General features: G+C 38.2%; 1 protein-coding gene across 14 annotated transcripts in view; it reads right to left on the reverse strand.

The window, feature by feature from the left end:
• Nucleotides 1-18927, reverse strand: part of HACE1 (HECT domain and ankyrin repeat containing E3 ubiquitin protein ligase 1) — a 128931-nt gene that overhangs the window by 93311 nt on the left and 16693 nt on the right. For 10 of the 14 annotated variants that reach the window (XM_003897956.3, XM_009205747.3, XM_021937642.2 and 7 more), the window contains one exon: nucleotides 7913-8044. The exons of 3 other annotated variants lie outside the window; for them this stretch is intronic. In XM_003897956.3, the coding sequence (XP_003898005.1) occupies nucleotides 7913-8044 (132 nt within the window). Of the gene's footprint in view, nucleotides 1-7912; nucleotides 8045-18927 lie in introns of those variants that run through there. One more of the 14 variants, XM_017958167.1, reaches the window with a different exon arrangement.

Below are 18927 nucleotides of genomic sequence, written 5' to 3' on the forward strand. Positions count from 1 at the left end.
AAAGTACCACTGATAGGTTGCAAAAAGCAACCAATCAGATGTTTGCATAGGAGTGTAACTCTGTAACTTCACTTCAGCCTCTGATTGGTTGCACATAGCAACCAACCTCTGATTGGCTGCACATAGCAACCAGTCAGACTAACTGAAGGTAGCTATGTGCAACCAATCAGACTGAGGGCCAAGTCTTCAATTGCACAGAAGTGCAACTTCCTAACTTCACTTTAGCCTCTGATGAGTTGCTTCCCACAACCAATCAGATGTTTGCATAGGGGTGTGACCTCTGATTGATTGCAGGCCACCATTTCATTTACATGAGGTAAATGCCAAGTGGCCAATGGGAAATGTATATAGGGTATTTAGACCCCAGAAGATTCTGTATCCAAACCCTTGAGCAGCTGCTCGGGCCAATTCCCACCCTGTGGAGTGTACTTGTTTTCAATAAATACCTGCTTTTGATGCTTCATTCTTTACTTGTTTGTGCACTTTGTCCAATTCTTTGTTCAAAATGCCAAGAACCTGGACACTGTCCACCAGTTTCTACCATCTTTCAACAAAAATCTATACCCATTATGTACTATGCCCTCCTCTAGATAGTGTGTTACACACTACTCTAAATCAGGGGTCCCCAATCCCCAGGCTGTTAGGAACCAGGCCACACAGCAGGAGGTGAGTGGCAGGCACGTGAACATCAGTCTGAGCTCTGCCTCCTGTCTGATCAGCAGTAACATTTGATTCTCATAGGTGCATGAACTCTATTGTGAGCTGCCCATGAAAGATTTAGGCGTAAGTTCCATCTGAAGTAGAACAGTTTCATCCCGAAACCATCCCCCCGACTTCTAACTGTGGAAAACTTGTCTTCCACGAAACTGGTCCCTAGTGCCAAAAAGGTTAGGGACCACTGCTCTAAATTATGTGCTATGCCCTACTCTAGATACTCGAGTTCAAACAATGAACAAAACAGACAAAAAAACCTGCCTTCATGAAGTACATAGTGGAAAGGGAAGATAAAGTGACAAGATATAAATAAACAAAATTTGTAATGTACTAGATGGTGATCAGTGCTATCCAGAAAAATAAATCAGGATTTTCTATGATTTGGATTCAATTCATTTTAGCAAATTTCTTGCCCCTAAAATCCCACAAATACTTTTGTGAAAACTGCACTAATCTATAAGCCATGAAGTCCAAAAAACCTAACAATTGTGATTTACAATGATGGTCACAGCTTCTATTTTTAAAATTATATGGGCCGGGCGCGGTGGCTCAAGCCTGTAATCCCAGCACTTTTGGGAGGCCGAGATGGGCGGATCACAAGGTCAGGAGATCGAGACCATCCAGGCTAACACGGTGAAACCCCGTCTCTACTAAGAAATACAAAAAATAGCCGGGCGAGGTGGCAGCGCCTGTAGTCCCAGCTACTCGGGAGGCTGAGGCCGGAGAATGGCGTGAACCCGGGAGGCGGAGCTTGCAGTGAGCTGAGATCCGGCCACTGCACTCCAGCCTGGGCGACAGCGCGAGACTCCGTCTCAAAAAAAAAAAAAAAAAAAAAAACAAATAAAATTATATGGCTTCTCATTTACTTGCTAAAATTAAGTGCAGTAGCTTACAATTTACTAAACATAAACATGTAAAAGCATGCCAACATAAATATGTGACTGATAGCTGATTACCTATTTTTCAAATTAATATAATTTTAAGAGCTACACTACATTAATATACATAATTTTAAGAACTATATGCCCAAAATTGGATCGACAAAGCACACTTTTTAAAAAATTTAGAATTGCAAATTCCCGGCCCAATTCTGCCCCTTCTCTACCCACCAAAAAAACTATTCTAGTCATTGATTATCTAGAATGGGATTCCCTCCTCCTTACAGAATAAGAAACTATTGTGGAGGAACCGAAAAAGAAAAGCATAGGGGATTTTCATATGGCCTTCAAGAGAGCCTTAAGAAGAAATGACATATTTCAACAGACTTCATAACCTTTCAAGTGATAAAACAATATCCTGAGTAAAACAAACGTACAAACCTAATGTGTAGGTCAATCTCAAGTCATTTAATTGAAGGCAGTGACTAACCAAGACCACCTGTGCCCAATACACTGATAAATTACAAAGCAAGAAATCCAGGGCAGCCCTATTTTATCAATGTCAACTCTCAAAACACTGATCAAAGTAAAAAGGAATAGATATTCAATAATAAAACTCTAAGTAAAAATCAAAGTTGTGGTATTATCACTAGCTAAAAGGAGACCAAACAACAAAGTGTCCTTACTTAATTTTTTAATTAAAAATAATTCTGATGACATGAGTTATGGCAATGCACAAATAGCTTATACACTAAGTAAAACTCCCAACTCACTAATCAGTGACTGGTTTACACACATCTTTTCTAGAAACCTGTCCACTTTCACCTATTAAGAACTTTGAACTCTTACGATGTATCCAGTAAAAATCATTATCATCCACTTGTGTTATAAAAGTAACAGTGGTAAGAGAACTTTCTACTATTTGCTTCAACTTCTTAGAAATGATTAAAGGAGAATTCTAGCATTAGAATAAATACAATTACTCTGACTCTAGAAATATACTCTGAAATGTTAGGCTACCTACCTTTATGCCTCAAGGCTGAATCCAATTAATGTCTGGAAAATGTTTTCAATTAAGTTTGCATGGCTGTCCAGTAATGGATGAAAAACTTGGAAGCTGGCTAAAGACACCAAGAGAGCTGACTGAATGTAGGGTTGAGCACTGTTTCTTAACAAATCTATGATTTTAGTTAAAAAATGCAGTCAGTTCTATCTAATATAGTCTATTATACTAAGGGTTCAACTATCATTTCCTATTGTTTGTGAAGCTTTGTATTTAGTTACAAAAACTTAATAAGGTTTATTCTGATAAAAATGAAATTTATTTTTAAATAAATTACAAATTAGTCCCTAACTAATCCTGCCATGTAATCTAACTTACAGAATTTTAGACTGAACTATTTGACAGTTCTCTACGGTTTCTAAATCCACGTTATTCTGAGAAGACTGTAGTTTATCATTTTTGGTAATTCAACACATTTATAAATCTTAAAGAAAAAGTTACCAAAAACTAGGTTTAATTTATGGTCCAAAGAGTATTAATAAATTATACCTACAGAGAACAGTGTTAGGTTTTACTCAACTTTCTAAAACTGAAATTAAAAATCAACAAGGCCCAGCTTCTTGTATAAGCATAAATGAATAAAGGGTCTAGATACTGATCTGTGTACTTTGACAGAATCACATCATGCATATTAATAACAATCATAAGAGCAGTAGTTATTACTGCTGTTAAATGCCTTCCAAAGTGTTCACAACAGTTTCCTTAATTATATCACCAGTAAAATTACATCTCCAGTTGAATAACCAAACTTTGAAATGATTTTTTGAAATTAGTATCCAAAGACATACCAGAATTCTGATATTATACAGCTAAGAATGGAGTTTAACAGTTGATCTAAGAAAAGTTACATAAAAATAAAATTATTAAGAAGTTGTTATGATTCCTTTCATCTGATCATTATTAAATAGGGATAGAAGTAGTTTAAAATCACGGTGCTATTATGCTACAATGACAAAAAACAGAGTGCACTCTTCAACCGCCCAAACCACTTCCTTCCAACAAGAGGAAAATGAGACCTTTATCATGTTTACCGCTAATGCAAAGCTGCATCTATATGAAATCATAATTAAGATTACTCAATTTCTTAGTTATGACAAAAATGAATCTTTCTTCCAAATCTTTTATTCTTAAAAAATGTAATATAAATTTGAAAAAGCACTTCTTGTCACCAAAGCAAGAATATAGCATTTAGCTATATAATCTACAAAGTTTAAGGGTGCTTAGCTAGTTGCTCAAAATGTTTTCATGCACTCCTCAGATTTACTCTAAAATGAGATGAGAAGGCGAATTTCAGAGGATTTATCACCCATGCCTCTGTGAAAACAGCTGATGTGCTTTATTTCTTAATGGAGTTTCTTCCCCATTTAAAGTTTTCTATTTTATTCTATAAAATATATATAATCAGAATTATGTAAGCTCCTAAGCTTAAAAATAAAATATTGAAACTTACAAGCACTGGTATAGGTCTACATGGACATCAGTTCTGAAGACTTTTTAAAGAATTTATGGAAGAAGTGGCTACTGAGACAACAAAAAGGCCATACTGACTTGCCACTGAGTCACTAGGATACCTGACAAAGAATTATACACTCAGTGTTCAACTTATGGAAAGATATACAAATGGTTTTTAATAAATCAGTAACCCTTATCCTATAATAACATCATATTTCATAGCCCAGTAAATCACATCAAACTCAAGATAAAACAATTAATGCTTATACACTGAGATGTGAATGTGTCCCAGAAATATATGAGTAATTCTGAAATAGGCAGTATTAGCACAACTATGAACACAGATTTGTAGAACTATAGTTCAGCCAGGAGGCAAAGAAATAGACTAATTTTTCAAGATTCCCTTTTGTCCTAATTGAAAAAGGAATAAAGATACATACAATGATTGAGAAAATAATCAGTGCTAAGCATTCCCTTTACATTTATATGATCATCGTAGATAACGATTCAGAAAATAATCAGTCCTAAGCATTCCCTTTACCTGTATATGATCATTGCAGGTAACTATAATTGACCAACTATTATTAATCCCGTTGGCCATTACAACCAACCACAAGTCAACATGACTTTTTCTACCCTTCCTCCTCTACTCTGTCTGCAAAATCTCATTCTGTGAAACTCATCACCACAATGAAGTCAGGCTCCCTATAAATCTTCTCAGAATATAATTGTTCAAAGGCATCTGACTATGAGGAATTCTCCATTACTTTACCACATTTGCTTTAGGTTGTAAACCATATGGAGTATATTATACTTACACCACCTAATTTTCAGTAACTTCAGAAGGCAATTCTAAATTTTTAATGCAGCCTGTAATGCACATGTTTTGAACAAGGTTTTCTTAGTAATTCTTGCTTCTGTACTGGTTCAAAGCAGCTAAAATTAGCTTTTACAGATCTTTTTCTAATCTGAATCCCAGTATTTTCCTATCCAAGTTCCTGGGCAACAGGTAGGGTATGCAAGTCTTAGTAAATGACACTCTGCTCATCCGTTATAGCAAAGGGTGTTTATATTAAAGTAGGTGCTCTTCTGTCCTCTGAGAGCTATTGGCTAGACTCATTCTCTAATACGCAATAGTGCCTTAAAAACCGGAGTCATTCAAGATTAGGACATTTCACATCTTTTTTTTCCATACAGAATACTTTTTAAATTTAATAATGTTGACTCTAAGTAGTAAAAACTAATGAGAAGAATATACCTGAAAACACTGCATTGGTTTTCAGATGATAAAAGACAAAAAATACAAATGAACAATACTGTTCAGAAAAATTCCAGGAAACAGAAAAAGGATCCTATATCCCTCCACTTTTTCAACACCATATTAAACATAAGACAATGTCAACCTTTGTCGACTATCTTGAAGAAGTCCAATATTCTGTGAATTGTGATCATACATCCTGAAATCAGGTTAAGGAAAAAGTGTTTGAAGAGATGAAAGTCCAGATTCCACTACGAATTCTCCCTTCTCCCAACAAGAGATAAGACTCGGAAAGTTTGCAACAAAAATAAATAAACAAACTTTGTATCCTTGTAGCTACTGGTACAGACTTTGCTTTGAGTCGGTTTCATTGTTATTATGGTCAGCAAGAAAATAAATTACATGCTTTTTTTTTTTTTTGAAGAGATGAGGTGCAGTGGCAATTCACTGACATGATCCCACAAACTGACCAGCATGGGGGTTTTGACTTGCTGTTTCTGACCTGGTCTGGTTCACCTCTCTGGCAATCTGGCATCCTGAGAGGTCACCATATTCATGCCAAACTTAGTGTGGACATCCAACCAGCATAGCGCACTATGACCCACAACTCCTGGGCTAAAGGGATCTCTCTACCTAATCTTGACCTCTCCACCTCAGCCTCCCAAGTAGCTGAGACTACTGGCACACACCTGTACATTCTATTACCAATAATGTTAAATGTTAAAAAAAAAAAAAAAAAATTAAAAACATAAACAGGGTAGAGAATTATAGCAAAGCAGAAACTCAATCTAAAATCTTAACTTTCAATCTTTATATAAGGCAGTAAAGTCTCTTAATGAGAGAGAAATAGCAATTTCAAAAGCCAAATGTCAGGACACAGGAATAACAGGCGAGCACTGTCCTAAAACAAATGCATGATTTTAGAAACCTAGAGTAAGAAGGAAAATAGCCAGGCACGGTGGCTCACACCTGTAATCCCAGCATTTTGGGAGGCTGAGGCAGGCAGATCACTTGAGACCAGGAATTCAAGACCAGCCTGGCCACCACAGCAAAACCCCATCTCTACTAAAAATACAAAAAGTTGCTGGGTGTGGTGGCGCACACCTGTAATCCCAGCTACTTGGGAGGCACAAGAATCATTTAAACCTGGGAGGCAGAGGTTGCACTAAGCTGAGATCGTGCCACTGCACTCCAGCCTGGGTGACAGAGTGAGACTCTGTCTCAAAAAAAAAGAAAAAGAAAGAAAGAGGCCAGGCACGGTGGCTGACGCCTATAATCCCAGCACTTTGGGAGGCCGAGGCAGGTGAATCACGAGGTCAGGAGATTGAGACCATCCTGGCTAACATGATGAAACCCCATCTCTGCTAAAAATACAAAAAATTAGCGGGGCGTGGTGGCACATGCCTGCAGCCACTCGGGAGTCTGAAGCAAGAGAATGCTGTGAACCCGGGAGGTGGAGCTTGCTGTGAGCCGAGATCGCACCACTGCACTCCAGCCTGGGTGACAGAGCGAGACACCATCTCAAAAAATAAATAAATAAATAAATAATTTAAAAAAGTAAAAGAAAGAAAGAAAACAACTGTTACTTGGACCACACACAATGCAAGTAGAAAAATAGGATAACCTGACTCATACTATTTAACCAGTGTCATTGCTCACTTTCCTCACTACCTAATCCTCAAAATTGAGGCTTAATGGCAAAAGATAAAATAAAATATGAAGTTTTATTTGCTAAAACTGAGAATAGAATGAACATTATAAATGTTAAAATTAAGTGTGAATACATGACATTAAAAAATTTAGTATATTCGGTTATTAAAGCCTATGAATTGGAAATAAAATCAAAATGCAAATTACAAATATTTTGAGCACATATAAAAGCACTATTTTCCTGTTTTTGTTGTTGTTGTTGTTTGAGACAGGCTCTCACTCTGTCACCCAGGCTGGAGTATAGTGGCACAGTCTTGGCTCATTGCAACCGCTGACTCCTGCGCTCAAGCAATTCTCCCACTTCAGCCTCTGGAATAGCTGAGACTACTGGTGCATGCCACCATACCCAGCTAAATTTTTTTGTATTTTTAGTAGAGATGGGGTTTCGCCATGTTGCCCAGGCTGAACTCCTGAGCTCAAGCGATCCACCCATCTCAGCCTTCCAAAGTGCTGGGATTACAGCTGTGAGCCACGGCTCCCAGCCCAAAAGCACTATTTTCTATTTCTTCTAACCATACACAATATATTTATCAGAAGTCCATATGGTCCAGGTGCAGTGGTTCACACATGTAATCCCAGCTACTCAGGAGGCTGAGGTGGGAGGATCACTTGAGCACAGGAGTTTAAGGCCGCGGTGACCTAGGATACCACCACTGCACTCCAGCCTGGGCAACAAAGTGAGACCCTGTCTCAAAAAAGAAAAAGTCCATAAGATGCAGAAAATAAGATTTTGCTATTATGCTTCATGTTCCCAAACATGCACAGTGAAAAACTTTTCATGAGTTCAATTTTAAAAAACAAACACATGCAGCTTAAAGTCCTCATGGCTGAACTTACCGTCTTGTGACCGTTCTGGCAGGCAACATGCAGTGCTGTCTGCCCCATGGCATCCTCAACATCAACATCACTGACATGCTGCACAAGGTCATGGAGTAGTTCTGTCCGCCCATTCACAGCCAGCCAGTGTATCTGTGAAGCCATTTAGTTACTTAACGTTTGTGTAGTAGTGTTTTATATAAAAACAGCAGATAAATAATGTTATTTCTTAGCTGAACGTGACTTGCTCATGCAAATCTAAAGGCATTTTAAGTCCATGTAATGGTTTAAAACTAAAGGTATTTTAAGTCCATGTAATTTTTTTCCTTTTTTTAATTTGTTTAAGTTTTATTTATGGGTTTGGGGTTCTTTTTAGAGTTGGGGTCTTGCTATGTTGTTCAGGTTGGACTCAAACTCCTAAGCTCAAGTGATCCTCCTGCCTCAGCCTCCTAAATAGCTGAAACTAGGTTTTATATGAGGAAAATTTCTGTATCAAGATGCAGATTACATTACCACAGATTTCAAAATCAAGAACCCAATGCGGCTGGAAGTGGTGACTCATGTTTGTAATCTCAGCATTTTGGGAAGTTGAGGCAGGAGGATTGCTTGAATAAAATGAGTTCAAGATCAGCCTGGGCAATGCAGCAAGAACCTGCTTCTATAAAAAATTTAAAAATTAGCTGGGCAGCCGGGCGCGGTAGCTCACACCTGTAATCCCGGCACTTTGGGAGGCCGAGGCAGGCGGATCACGAGGTCAGGAAATCAAGACCATCTTGGCCAACATGGTGAAACATTGTCTCTACTAAAATATAAAAAATTAGCTGGGCATGTTGGCGTATGCCTGTAATCCCAGCTATTTGGGAGGTTGAGGCAGGGGAATCGCTTGAACCCAGGAGGCGGCAGTTGTGGTGAGCTGAGATCGTGCCACTGCACTCCAGCCTGGCAACAGAGCAAGACTCCGTCTCAAAAAAAAAAAAAAAAAAAAAAATTAGCTGGGCATCGTGGCATACACCTATGGTCCTAGTTTCTCAGGATGCTAAGGTGGGAGGACCCCTTGAGCCCAGGAGTTTGAGGCTACAATGAGCTATGATTGTGCCACTGCACTCCTAACTAGGTGACAGAGTGAGAACCTGTCTCAAAAAAAAAAAAAATTGTTTTAAAATAACTCACAATGGTTCAAAATAGTAAGTATACTAAGCTTCCGATCATCAAATACTCTGCTTCTCAGATAATCCTGGACTCTATGCATAGCTTGTCTCTGGAGAAAAGGTATTAGATATTGTTCCTTTCCCAGAAGCAAACGTTAAGTTAAAAAGTAATTAACATTGCAATGCTATCTCCCTTACTTCCTATATTTTACAAGTAACACATGTATCTTGCATAAATAAAAAAAGGAGAATAAAAATATATATAAAACACCTATGAGTCTACCACTCAAAGATAATCAATGTTAAAACTTTGGACTATGCTATCCATTAATTTTTCACATGATTTTTTTTTTCATTAAAAAGAAAATCATGAAATCCCTGTTTTAAAATGGCAGGTTTAATCCATGCATCAGTCTCTACTTCTTCCCTAAACCCCACAGAAATGACAGTAAAGAGTATTTCCTTAAAGACTAGATCCATAAAGATACAGAGGAGAGAACAGCAAGTTTTGGAAGCAAAGAAAATAGATGATGCTTTTTATCTTGTCAGATTATACTTGTTGACTTGTCGGAATGTTACACCAGTATTAGAGAAACCTCCCCAAAAAAATGTGATTCACATTACAGGACTCCCAAAAGGCTCAAGAATCAATAGTAAGCACCATGCACCTTTTGAAAAGAGGTTGAAAGTTTATCTAACAAGATTTAGAGCCTCATATCTCTAACCCTCCCCAACTGTGCAAGGCCAGTAATGGCCCCTCCTCAATCAGATAGAATGCAAGAGGCTTGAAAACAGTCTCTAGGTAAGAGACACCAGGCACATTGAACCAGGAATACCACATTAAGAAGGGGAGATTAAGTGCAAGTTTAAATACTGAATATTGATTTTACAAAGCATTCTTCTCTATCCAGCACACAGACTGTTAACATCTTCAGGGCAGTTGGAAGAGTCTTCTCTGAGGAGTATGACCAGCTCAAGAGTAAATGCCTAAAGAGATCGACACTGGAAAGGTCCAAGAGGCAAATGTCCAAGGAGATCATCCTACACTGAAGGCCCTAGTGAACAAACCTCACTCATGCTGACAGTCTTCTAGCTTTTTCCATTTCCACCAAACATTTGATAAACGCATCTAATTTGAAAGACAAAATACAAAAATTTTTTAAAGCAAAAAGTAGGGGGAAAAAGGAACCATGAATATTCAAGAAAAAACTATATTTAATACTGTCAGAGAGAGAACATACTGATTGCGTCCTTGAAATGAGTAAAGGATACTATTTTTTCAAAGAAACAAGGAAAAAAAAAAAAAAACTCTTGGAAATTAATACTATGATAGAGACGTGCAAACTCAAAAGAAGCTTTAGAAGAAAATATTGAGGAAGTCTCCCTAAAAGTAAAAAGATAAAAGAAATGAAAAAATGAGAAAAAGTAGGAATATTAAAGGGCTACTGTGAATAGGTCTAACGTTTAAATAACAGGAGTTGGGGAAAAAATAAAACTGAGAAAAGACAGAAAAAGAAATCATAAAAGTAACAATTTACGAATATTTCTCATAAGTTCCCATTACATGAGTTTCCAGGCTGACAGGGTCTCAATATTATCCAGCTAAATGGATAAAATAAAGCCAAACCAAGATATAATAATCACAGGATTTTAGAACACCATGGACAAAGTAGATTCTGTAAGTTTCTAGAGAGAAAAATCAAAACAGATTTCATATAAACAATCAAGAATCAAAATAGTACTAAACTTCAAAACAAAGTAAGAAGACAACAAAGCAATGCTTTCAAAATTCTAAGGAAAAATGATGTCTCGTCTAGATTGTCAGCTAAACTGTCAATCACATAATCAGACTCAAAGACTTGAGTCATATCAAACATGCAAGATGGCAACACATCTCCCATGCATACTTTTTCTCAGGAAACTGTCAGGGTTGTGCTCTATCAGAATGACAGAATAGTTACCAGAAAAGATGGATATGAGACCCATATAACAGAGAACCCAAAGCAAGAAAAAAGCAAAAGGAATCCCCAGGATGATGATGAGACATTCCAAACAACTGTGCAGCAGACCTAGGTACCAACCAACCCAGCCAAGAGAGCACAGAAGTCTCCTTAAGAGACTCCTTCAAGACATAATCAAGGACATGAAAGGTACTGCATACTATTAAGAGGATATTTATAAAGCTGAGAAAGACTTTGGTAATGAATTAGTAATAAGTTATAAGAAAACTTTAATAAAGCAGTAGGGCACAAAACAGATATCAAAGACATACAAACTGGAAAAGAAAGAAATAAAGGCCTGGCGCGGTGGCTCATGCTTGTAATCTCAGCACTTTGGGAGGCCGAGGCAGGTGAATCACCTGAGGTCTGGAGATCAAGACCAGCCTGGCCAACATGGTGTAACCCCGTCTCTATTAAAAATACAAAAATCGGCCGGGCGCGGTGGCTCAAGCCTGTAATCCCAGCACTTTGGGAGGCCGAGACGGGTGGATCACAAGGTCAGGAGATCGAGACCATCCTGGCTAACCTGGCGAAACCCCGTCTCTACTAAAAAATACACAAAACTAGCCGGGCGAGGTGGCGGGCACCTGTAATCCCAGCTACTCGGAGGCTGAGGCAGGAGAATGGCGTAAACCCGGGGCCGGGCTTGCAGTGAGCTGAGATCCATTGCACTCCAGCCTGGGCGGAGCAAATGAGACTCCGTCTCAAAAAAAAAAAAAAATTTAAAAATTAAAAAAAATAAAAATACAAAATCGGCTGAGTGGTAGGCACCTGTAATCCCTAGCCCTTTCGGGTGGCTAAGGCAGGAGAATTGCTTGAATCCAGGAGGCAGAGGTTGCAGTGAGCCAAGATCGTGCCACTGGACTGTAGCCTGCGTGACAGAATGAGACTCTGTCTAAATGAATAAACAAACAAAAAACTGTCTCTACATGCCGACAACATGACTGTCTATGTAGAAAATCTCAAGCAATTTGCCCAAAATCGCCTAGAACTAATAAGCGAGTTCAGCAAGATTGCAAGACACATAATTAACACACAAAAACCAATTGCATTTCCATCTGAACATGCATAAACTCAAATTAAAAACACAATGCCATTTACAATTATGCCAAAGAAAATGAAATAGTTATATGCTTACGAAAACATGCACAAAATCCCCAGACTGTGCTGTACAAAATTCTAATGGAAAAAATCAAAGACCTAAGTAAGTGTGGAGACATACTGTGTTTATGGATTAAAAGACTCAATCAACATAGTAAAGATAACAATTCTCCCCAAATTGATCTATCAGTTTAAAGCAACTCCAATCAAAATTCCAGCAAGGTTTTTTTGTTGACGTAGACGAGTTTATTGTAAAATTTATATGGAAAGGCAAAGGAATCAGAATGGCTAACACAATCCTGACAAAGAAAAATAAAGTGAGAGGAATTATTCTACCTGTTATTAAGACTTACAGCTACAGGCTGGGAGCGGTGGCTCAAGCCTGTAATCCCAGCACTTTGGGAGGCCGAGGCAGGTGGATCACGAAGTCAGGAGATCGAGACCATCCTGGCTAACACGGTGAAACCCCGTCTCTACTAAAAATACAAAAAATTAGCTGGGCAAGGTGGCGGGCGCCTGTAGTGCCAGCTACTCAGGAGCCTGAGGCAGGAGAATGGCGTGAACCCTGGAGGCAGAGCTTGCAGTGAGCCGATATCGTGCCACTGCACTCTAGCCTGGGTGAAAGAGCGAGACTCCATCTCAAAAAAAAAAAAAGACTTACAGCTACAGTAATCAAGACAGTGTGGTATTAGCAGAGAGATTAGTAGAGACACACAGATCAGTGGAACGAATAGAAAGTCCACAAGTGGATCCACACAAATATGCCCAACTGATTTTTGAGATAGATGCAAAACCACATTCATGCAGAAAGGACAGCCTTTTCAACAAACAGTGCTAGTACTGGACATTCACAGGCGGAAAAAAAAAAGGAAGCCTTGACCTAAGCCTCATATCTTATGCAAACAGTAACTCGAAAGAGATCATAGACTTAAATGTGAAACACAGAAACATAAAACTTTTAGAAAAAAAGATAGGAGAAAATCTTTAGGATCGAGGGCTAGGCAAAGAGTTCTTGATACCAAAAGCATGACCCATAATGTGAAAAATTGATCAATTTGACTTCAAAATTTAAAACTTTTGCTCTTCAGAAGATTTAACTTTTGCTCTTAACACCATTACTAAAAACAGTACTAGAAGACCTAGCTAGAGCAATCAGGGAAAAGAAAGAAACAAAAGACATTCAAATTAGAAAGAAAGATGTCAAATTATTTTTGTCTGCAGATGATATGATCTTGTATTGGAAAAACTTAGACTCCACCAAAAAACTGTTAGCACTGGTAAACAGGTAAGCTGCAAAATATGAAACCAACATACAAAAATCAGTAGCATTCTGATGTCAGCAGCAAACAACCTGAAAAAGAAGTAAAGAAAGTAATTCCATTTATGACAGCTACAAATAAAATAAAATACCTAGGAATCAGCTTAACCAAAGAAGTGAAAGACATCTAAAAGAAAACTATAAAAAAAAGATGCAAGAAACTGAAGAAGGCACACACAAAAAATGAAAAAATATTCCTAAGGGTTGGAAGAATCAATACTGTCAAAATGTCCATACTACTCAAAGCAATCTATGGATTCAATGTATTCTCTATCAAAATACCAATGACATTCTTCACAGAAACAGAAAAGATAATTCCAAAATTTATATGGAATCACAAAAGATCTAGAACAAAAGCCATTGTGAGTAAAAAGATAAAGACTGGAGGAATATCATTACCTGACTTCAAATTATACTACAGAGCTATAGTAACCAAAACAGCATGGTACTGGTACAAAAACAGACACACAGACCAACGGAACAGAACAGATAACCCAGAAACAAATCCATGCATCTACAGTGAACTCATTTTCTACAAGGTGCCAAGAACACACACTGGGAGTAGGGACCATCCCTTCAATAAATGGTGCTGGGAAAACTGGATATCCATAAACAAAAAATGAAACTAGCCCCTGTATCTCTTGCCATATACAAAAATCAAATAAAAATGAACTAAAAACTTAAATCTAAGACATGAAACTACTAAAATAAAACACTGGGGAAACTCTCCAGGACATTGGTTTGGGCAAAGCTTTCTTGAGTAATACCCCTTGAGCAAATTTCTGGAGTAAATCTGGTTTTGAGTAAAAGCAAAAGTAACCAAAGCAAAAATGGACAAACGGGATCACTTCAAGTTAAAATGCTTCTGCACAGGAAAGGAAACAACCAACAAAGTAAAGAAACAATCCACAAAATGGGAGAAAATAACTGCAAACTATCCATCTGACAAGGGATTAATAACCAGAATATATAACGAATTCAAACAACTCTATAGTAATAAAAAAAAATTCAATTAAAAAAAGAATGAAAGATCTGAGTAGACACTTCTCAAAAGAAGACATACAAATGGAAAACAGGTATATAAAAAGGTGCTCAACATCACTGATCATCAAAGAAACTACAATGAGGTATCATCTCACTCCTGTTAAAATGGTTTATATCCAAAAGACAGGCAATAAGAAATGTTGGTGACGATGTCAAGAAACAGGAACTGTCATACACTGTTGGTGTGAATGTGAATTTGTATAGCCACTATGGAAAACAACTGCATTCCTGGACATTTATCCCAGAAAAATGAAAACTTATGTCCACACAAAAATGTGTACCCTAATGTTTTTAACAGCTTTACTCATAATAGCCCCAAACCAGAAGTGACCCAAATGTCTTTTAACAAGTAAATAGTCAAACAAATGGTGGTATATCCACTACTAGATGGAATACTATTCAGCATTATAAAGGAACAAACTATTGATAAGTATAACCTAGGTAAGTCTCCAGGGAACATGACAAAAAAAAAAAAAAAAAAAAACCCAATCCTCAAAGGTTCCACACAATATAATTCCATCTCTGTAACATTCCTGAAATGACTAATGGAAAACAAAGTAATGGTTGCTATAGGTTAGCCATGGGATATGAAGGACAAAGGGAAAGGTATGGTTACAAAAGGGCAACATGACATATCTCTGTGGTGTTAGAAATGTTTAGAATATTGACTATGGTGGTGAAAATATACCATGTACAGGTAATAAAACTACACAGGTAGCCTACACAGGTAATAAAAATGAATAGAACTTAAAATACATAAACATACACACACATACAATTAAAACTGAAGAAGGCCAAGCACGGAGGCTCACACCTGTAATCCCAGCATTTTGGAAGACCAAGGCAGGTAGATCACCTGAGGTCAGGAGCTCAAGACCAACTTGACCAACATGGTGAAACCCCATCTCTAGTAAAAGTGCAAAAATTAGCCGGGCATGGTGACACACGCCTGTGGTCCCAGCTACTTGGGAGACCGAGGCAGGAGAATTGTTTGAACGCAGGAGGCGGAGGTTGCAGTGAGCCGAGATTGCACCACTGCACTCCAGCCTGGGCAACAGAGTGAGATTCTGTCTCAAAAAAATAAAATAAAATAAAACTGAGGAAATCTCAATAAGATGGATTGTATCAATGTCCATGTCCTTATTGTAATATTATACTATAATTTTGCAAAATGTTACCACTGGAGGAAACTAGGCAAAAAGTGCAGGGCATCTCTCTCTCTCTCTCTATTATTTCTTAGCACTGCATGTGAATCTACTATTATCTTAATTTTTTAAAAAAGACAATCATTAACTACAGGAAAATAAAATGTCATGCAAGAAAGGAAAGCAACTATAACCAACTATTTGGCTTAACTATGAATAGTTTTTGTGTAGCCAAAAATATAAAAACACACAAAAATGATCTAACTAAAATTACAATAATTTTATTGGAGGGATACAAGGGTAAAGTGCTTATACATGACAGGGTGGGAGGAGGGGCTGAAAAAGAGAACAATCGCCTCATCTTCCAGAAAATCAACAGGTGATGCCTAAAACCAAAAAACCAAGAAGTAGCATTTAGCATGCTATTTAAATATACAGAGACAACATTTTAAAATCCACTAAAATAGCTGAGAGAGGCTGGGTGCAGGGGCTCACACCTGTAATCCCAGCACTTCAGGTGGCCAAAAGGGGATGGATCACCTGTCGTCGGGAGTTCAACACTAGCCTGACCAACATGGAGAAAACCTGTCTCTACTAAAAATACAAAATTAGCTGGGCGTGGTGGCTCACACCTGTAATCCCAGCATTTTGGGAGGCTGAAGCAGGCGATCACCTGAGGTCAGGAGTTCAAGACCAGTCTGACCAACATGGAGAAACCCCATCTCTACTAAAAATACAAAATTAGCCAGGCATGGTGGCACATGCCTGTAATCCCAGCTACTCGGGAGGCTGAGGCAGGAGAATCTCTTGAACCTGGTAGGCGGAGGTTGTAGAGAGCCAAGATAGCACCATTGCACTTCAGCCTGGGCAACAAGAGTGAAACTCCGTTTAAAAAAAAAAAAAAAAATTAGCTGGGCATGGTAGCAGTGCCTATAATCCCAGCTACTCGGGAGGCTGAGGCAGGAGAATCACTTGAACCCGTGAGGTGGAAGCTGCAGTGAGCCGGGATTTTGCCATTGCACTCCAGCCTGGGAGACAGCGAGACTCTGTTTCAAAAAAAAAAAAAAATAGCTGAGAGAAGTTGTTTAGGGAGTGGGAAGTTTGGAGGTTGGGGAGGAAGGCCAAGAGACTGTTTTCTGCAAGCCATGTAGAATATTTGATTCTTTAAATACGTACATGAATAATTTTGTTAAATAAAAATTTTATTTTTACAAATTTTCTATTCCACCTCCCTTAAAGTACAGGAAAGAAGGGAAGAAATTAACAGATAAAATCTTATGCAATTAAAACAGATTATATTAACACTGAACCATCATGCCTAAACTGGTTAGTGTCCTAAGGAAAGATACATGTTATTTCTAGGGTTTCATAACGCTCTGTTGTACCTACCATGTCACTAAGCATCCTACAGATATTCAGAATACAGTCTTTCCTTACAGAATAGGTTGTATTATATTATTAATATATAACAAAATCTGAATTTTTATAGGAATTGTAGACTCCATATAATAATCGTGATTGAGTTTATTCTATAATAAGCCATTCAAAATCTTAGGAAAGTTGTTTTTCTATACCTCATCCCCCAATTTTTAATCATAAAGGCCTTGAAAATCAGCAAGGCAAGTAAACATTCAATATTATTCTCTATTCACAAATTAAGATTCAAAATATAAATACTATCAAAGGAATGTATAATAAATAAAACTTAACATTTTCTGCCATAATTTCAAAACAACTGCTCAACAGCAACATAATTCTATGTTATCTCTACTTCTTACTTATTTATTTTTTTGAGACAGAGTCTCGCTCTGTCGCTCAGGCTGGAGTGCAGTGGCACGATCTCGGCTCACTGCAAGCTCCGCCTCCCAGGTTCTCCTCATTCTCCTGCCTCAGCTTCCTGAGTAGCTGGGACTACAGGCATGTGCCACCACACCTGGCTAATTTTTTGTATTTTTAGTAGAGACAGAGTTTCGCCGTGTTAGCCAGGATGGTCTGGATCTTCTGACCTCGTGATCCGCCTGCCTTGGCCTCCCAAAGTGCTGGGATTACAGGCACGAGCCACTGCGCCCAGCCTGTTATCTCTACTTCTAAAATTAATAATGCTCCATTAAATAATGACAATTTGGTTAAAACTTTGGGACTTCAACAATCTCTTCAGCAATATCCCATACCACCTCCACGTGATTCAAAAATATATAAACTTATTTTTCCAAAGAAAGTGGTATGGCAAAATGGCCAATACTACTTTATATAAAATATAAGTCTAATAATAGAACAAAATGTTAACAGTGACTTTATCATTGGGATGCAGAAGTGAAAGGATTGCTTGAGGCCAAGAGTTCAAGACCAGCCTGGGCATCAAAGCAGGACCCCACCTCTACAAAAAAATACAAAATATACTAGCCAAGGGCAGTGACACACACTTATAGTCCCAGCTACTTGGAAGGATAATGCTGGATGATTTCTTGAGCCCAAGAGTTTGAGGTTGCAGTGAGCTATGATCATGTTGCTACAGTGCAGCCTGGGTGACAGTGAGACCCTGTCTCTAAAAAAAGGTTTTACTGGCTGGGCACAGTGGCTTACGCCTGTAATCCCAGCACTTTGGGAGGCCGGCGGGTGGATCACCTGAGGTCAGGAGTTCAAGACCAGCCTGGCCAACACGGTGAAACCCCGTCTCTACTAAAAATACAAAAGTTTTTTTTTTTTTTTTAACCGTGATTATCTCAGAACGTAAGGAATATAGGAAGTGCTCATTCCCTCTGTTACCTTTTTTCTTCCTTTCTGACTAGCTATCTAATTCTACAATGAACATATTAAAAGTACTTAAAAGAACATAATGAAAAACAGCTCTCCAATAATGAACACATAACACACCTCAGCAGAGATGCTCCTAAGAAGTCCCTTAAAAGTCAGTAACAAAGGCTAGGGGAATAAACTTCAAAATAAATGAAAGTTATAAACTTAAAAAGGGGAAGAGAGAAATACAGTGAGCCATAACTTATCTTAATATTGCTAAAAACTTTATCTCAAATCATTCTACACCTTCTTAATCCCTATAAAGAAGTAACACAGTCCAGGTGTGGTGGCTCACACCTATAATCCCAGCACTTTGGGAGGCCAAGACAGGTGAATCACTTGAGACCAGAAGTAAGAAACTAGCCTGGCCAACATGGCGAAACCCCATCTCTACTAAAAATATAAAAATTATCTGGGCATGGTGGCGCACACCTGTAATCCCAGATACTTGGGTGGCTGAGGCACAAGAATTGCTTGAACCAGG

The sequence above is a fragment of the Papio anubis genome, chromosome 6 (assembly GCF_008728515.1).
Source record: "Papio anubis isolate 15944 chromosome 6, Panubis1.0, whole genome shotgun sequence".
In the NCBI taxonomy this organism is placed as follows: domain Eukaryota; kingdom Metazoa; phylum Chordata; class Mammalia; order Primates; family Cercopithecidae; genus Papio; species Papio anubis.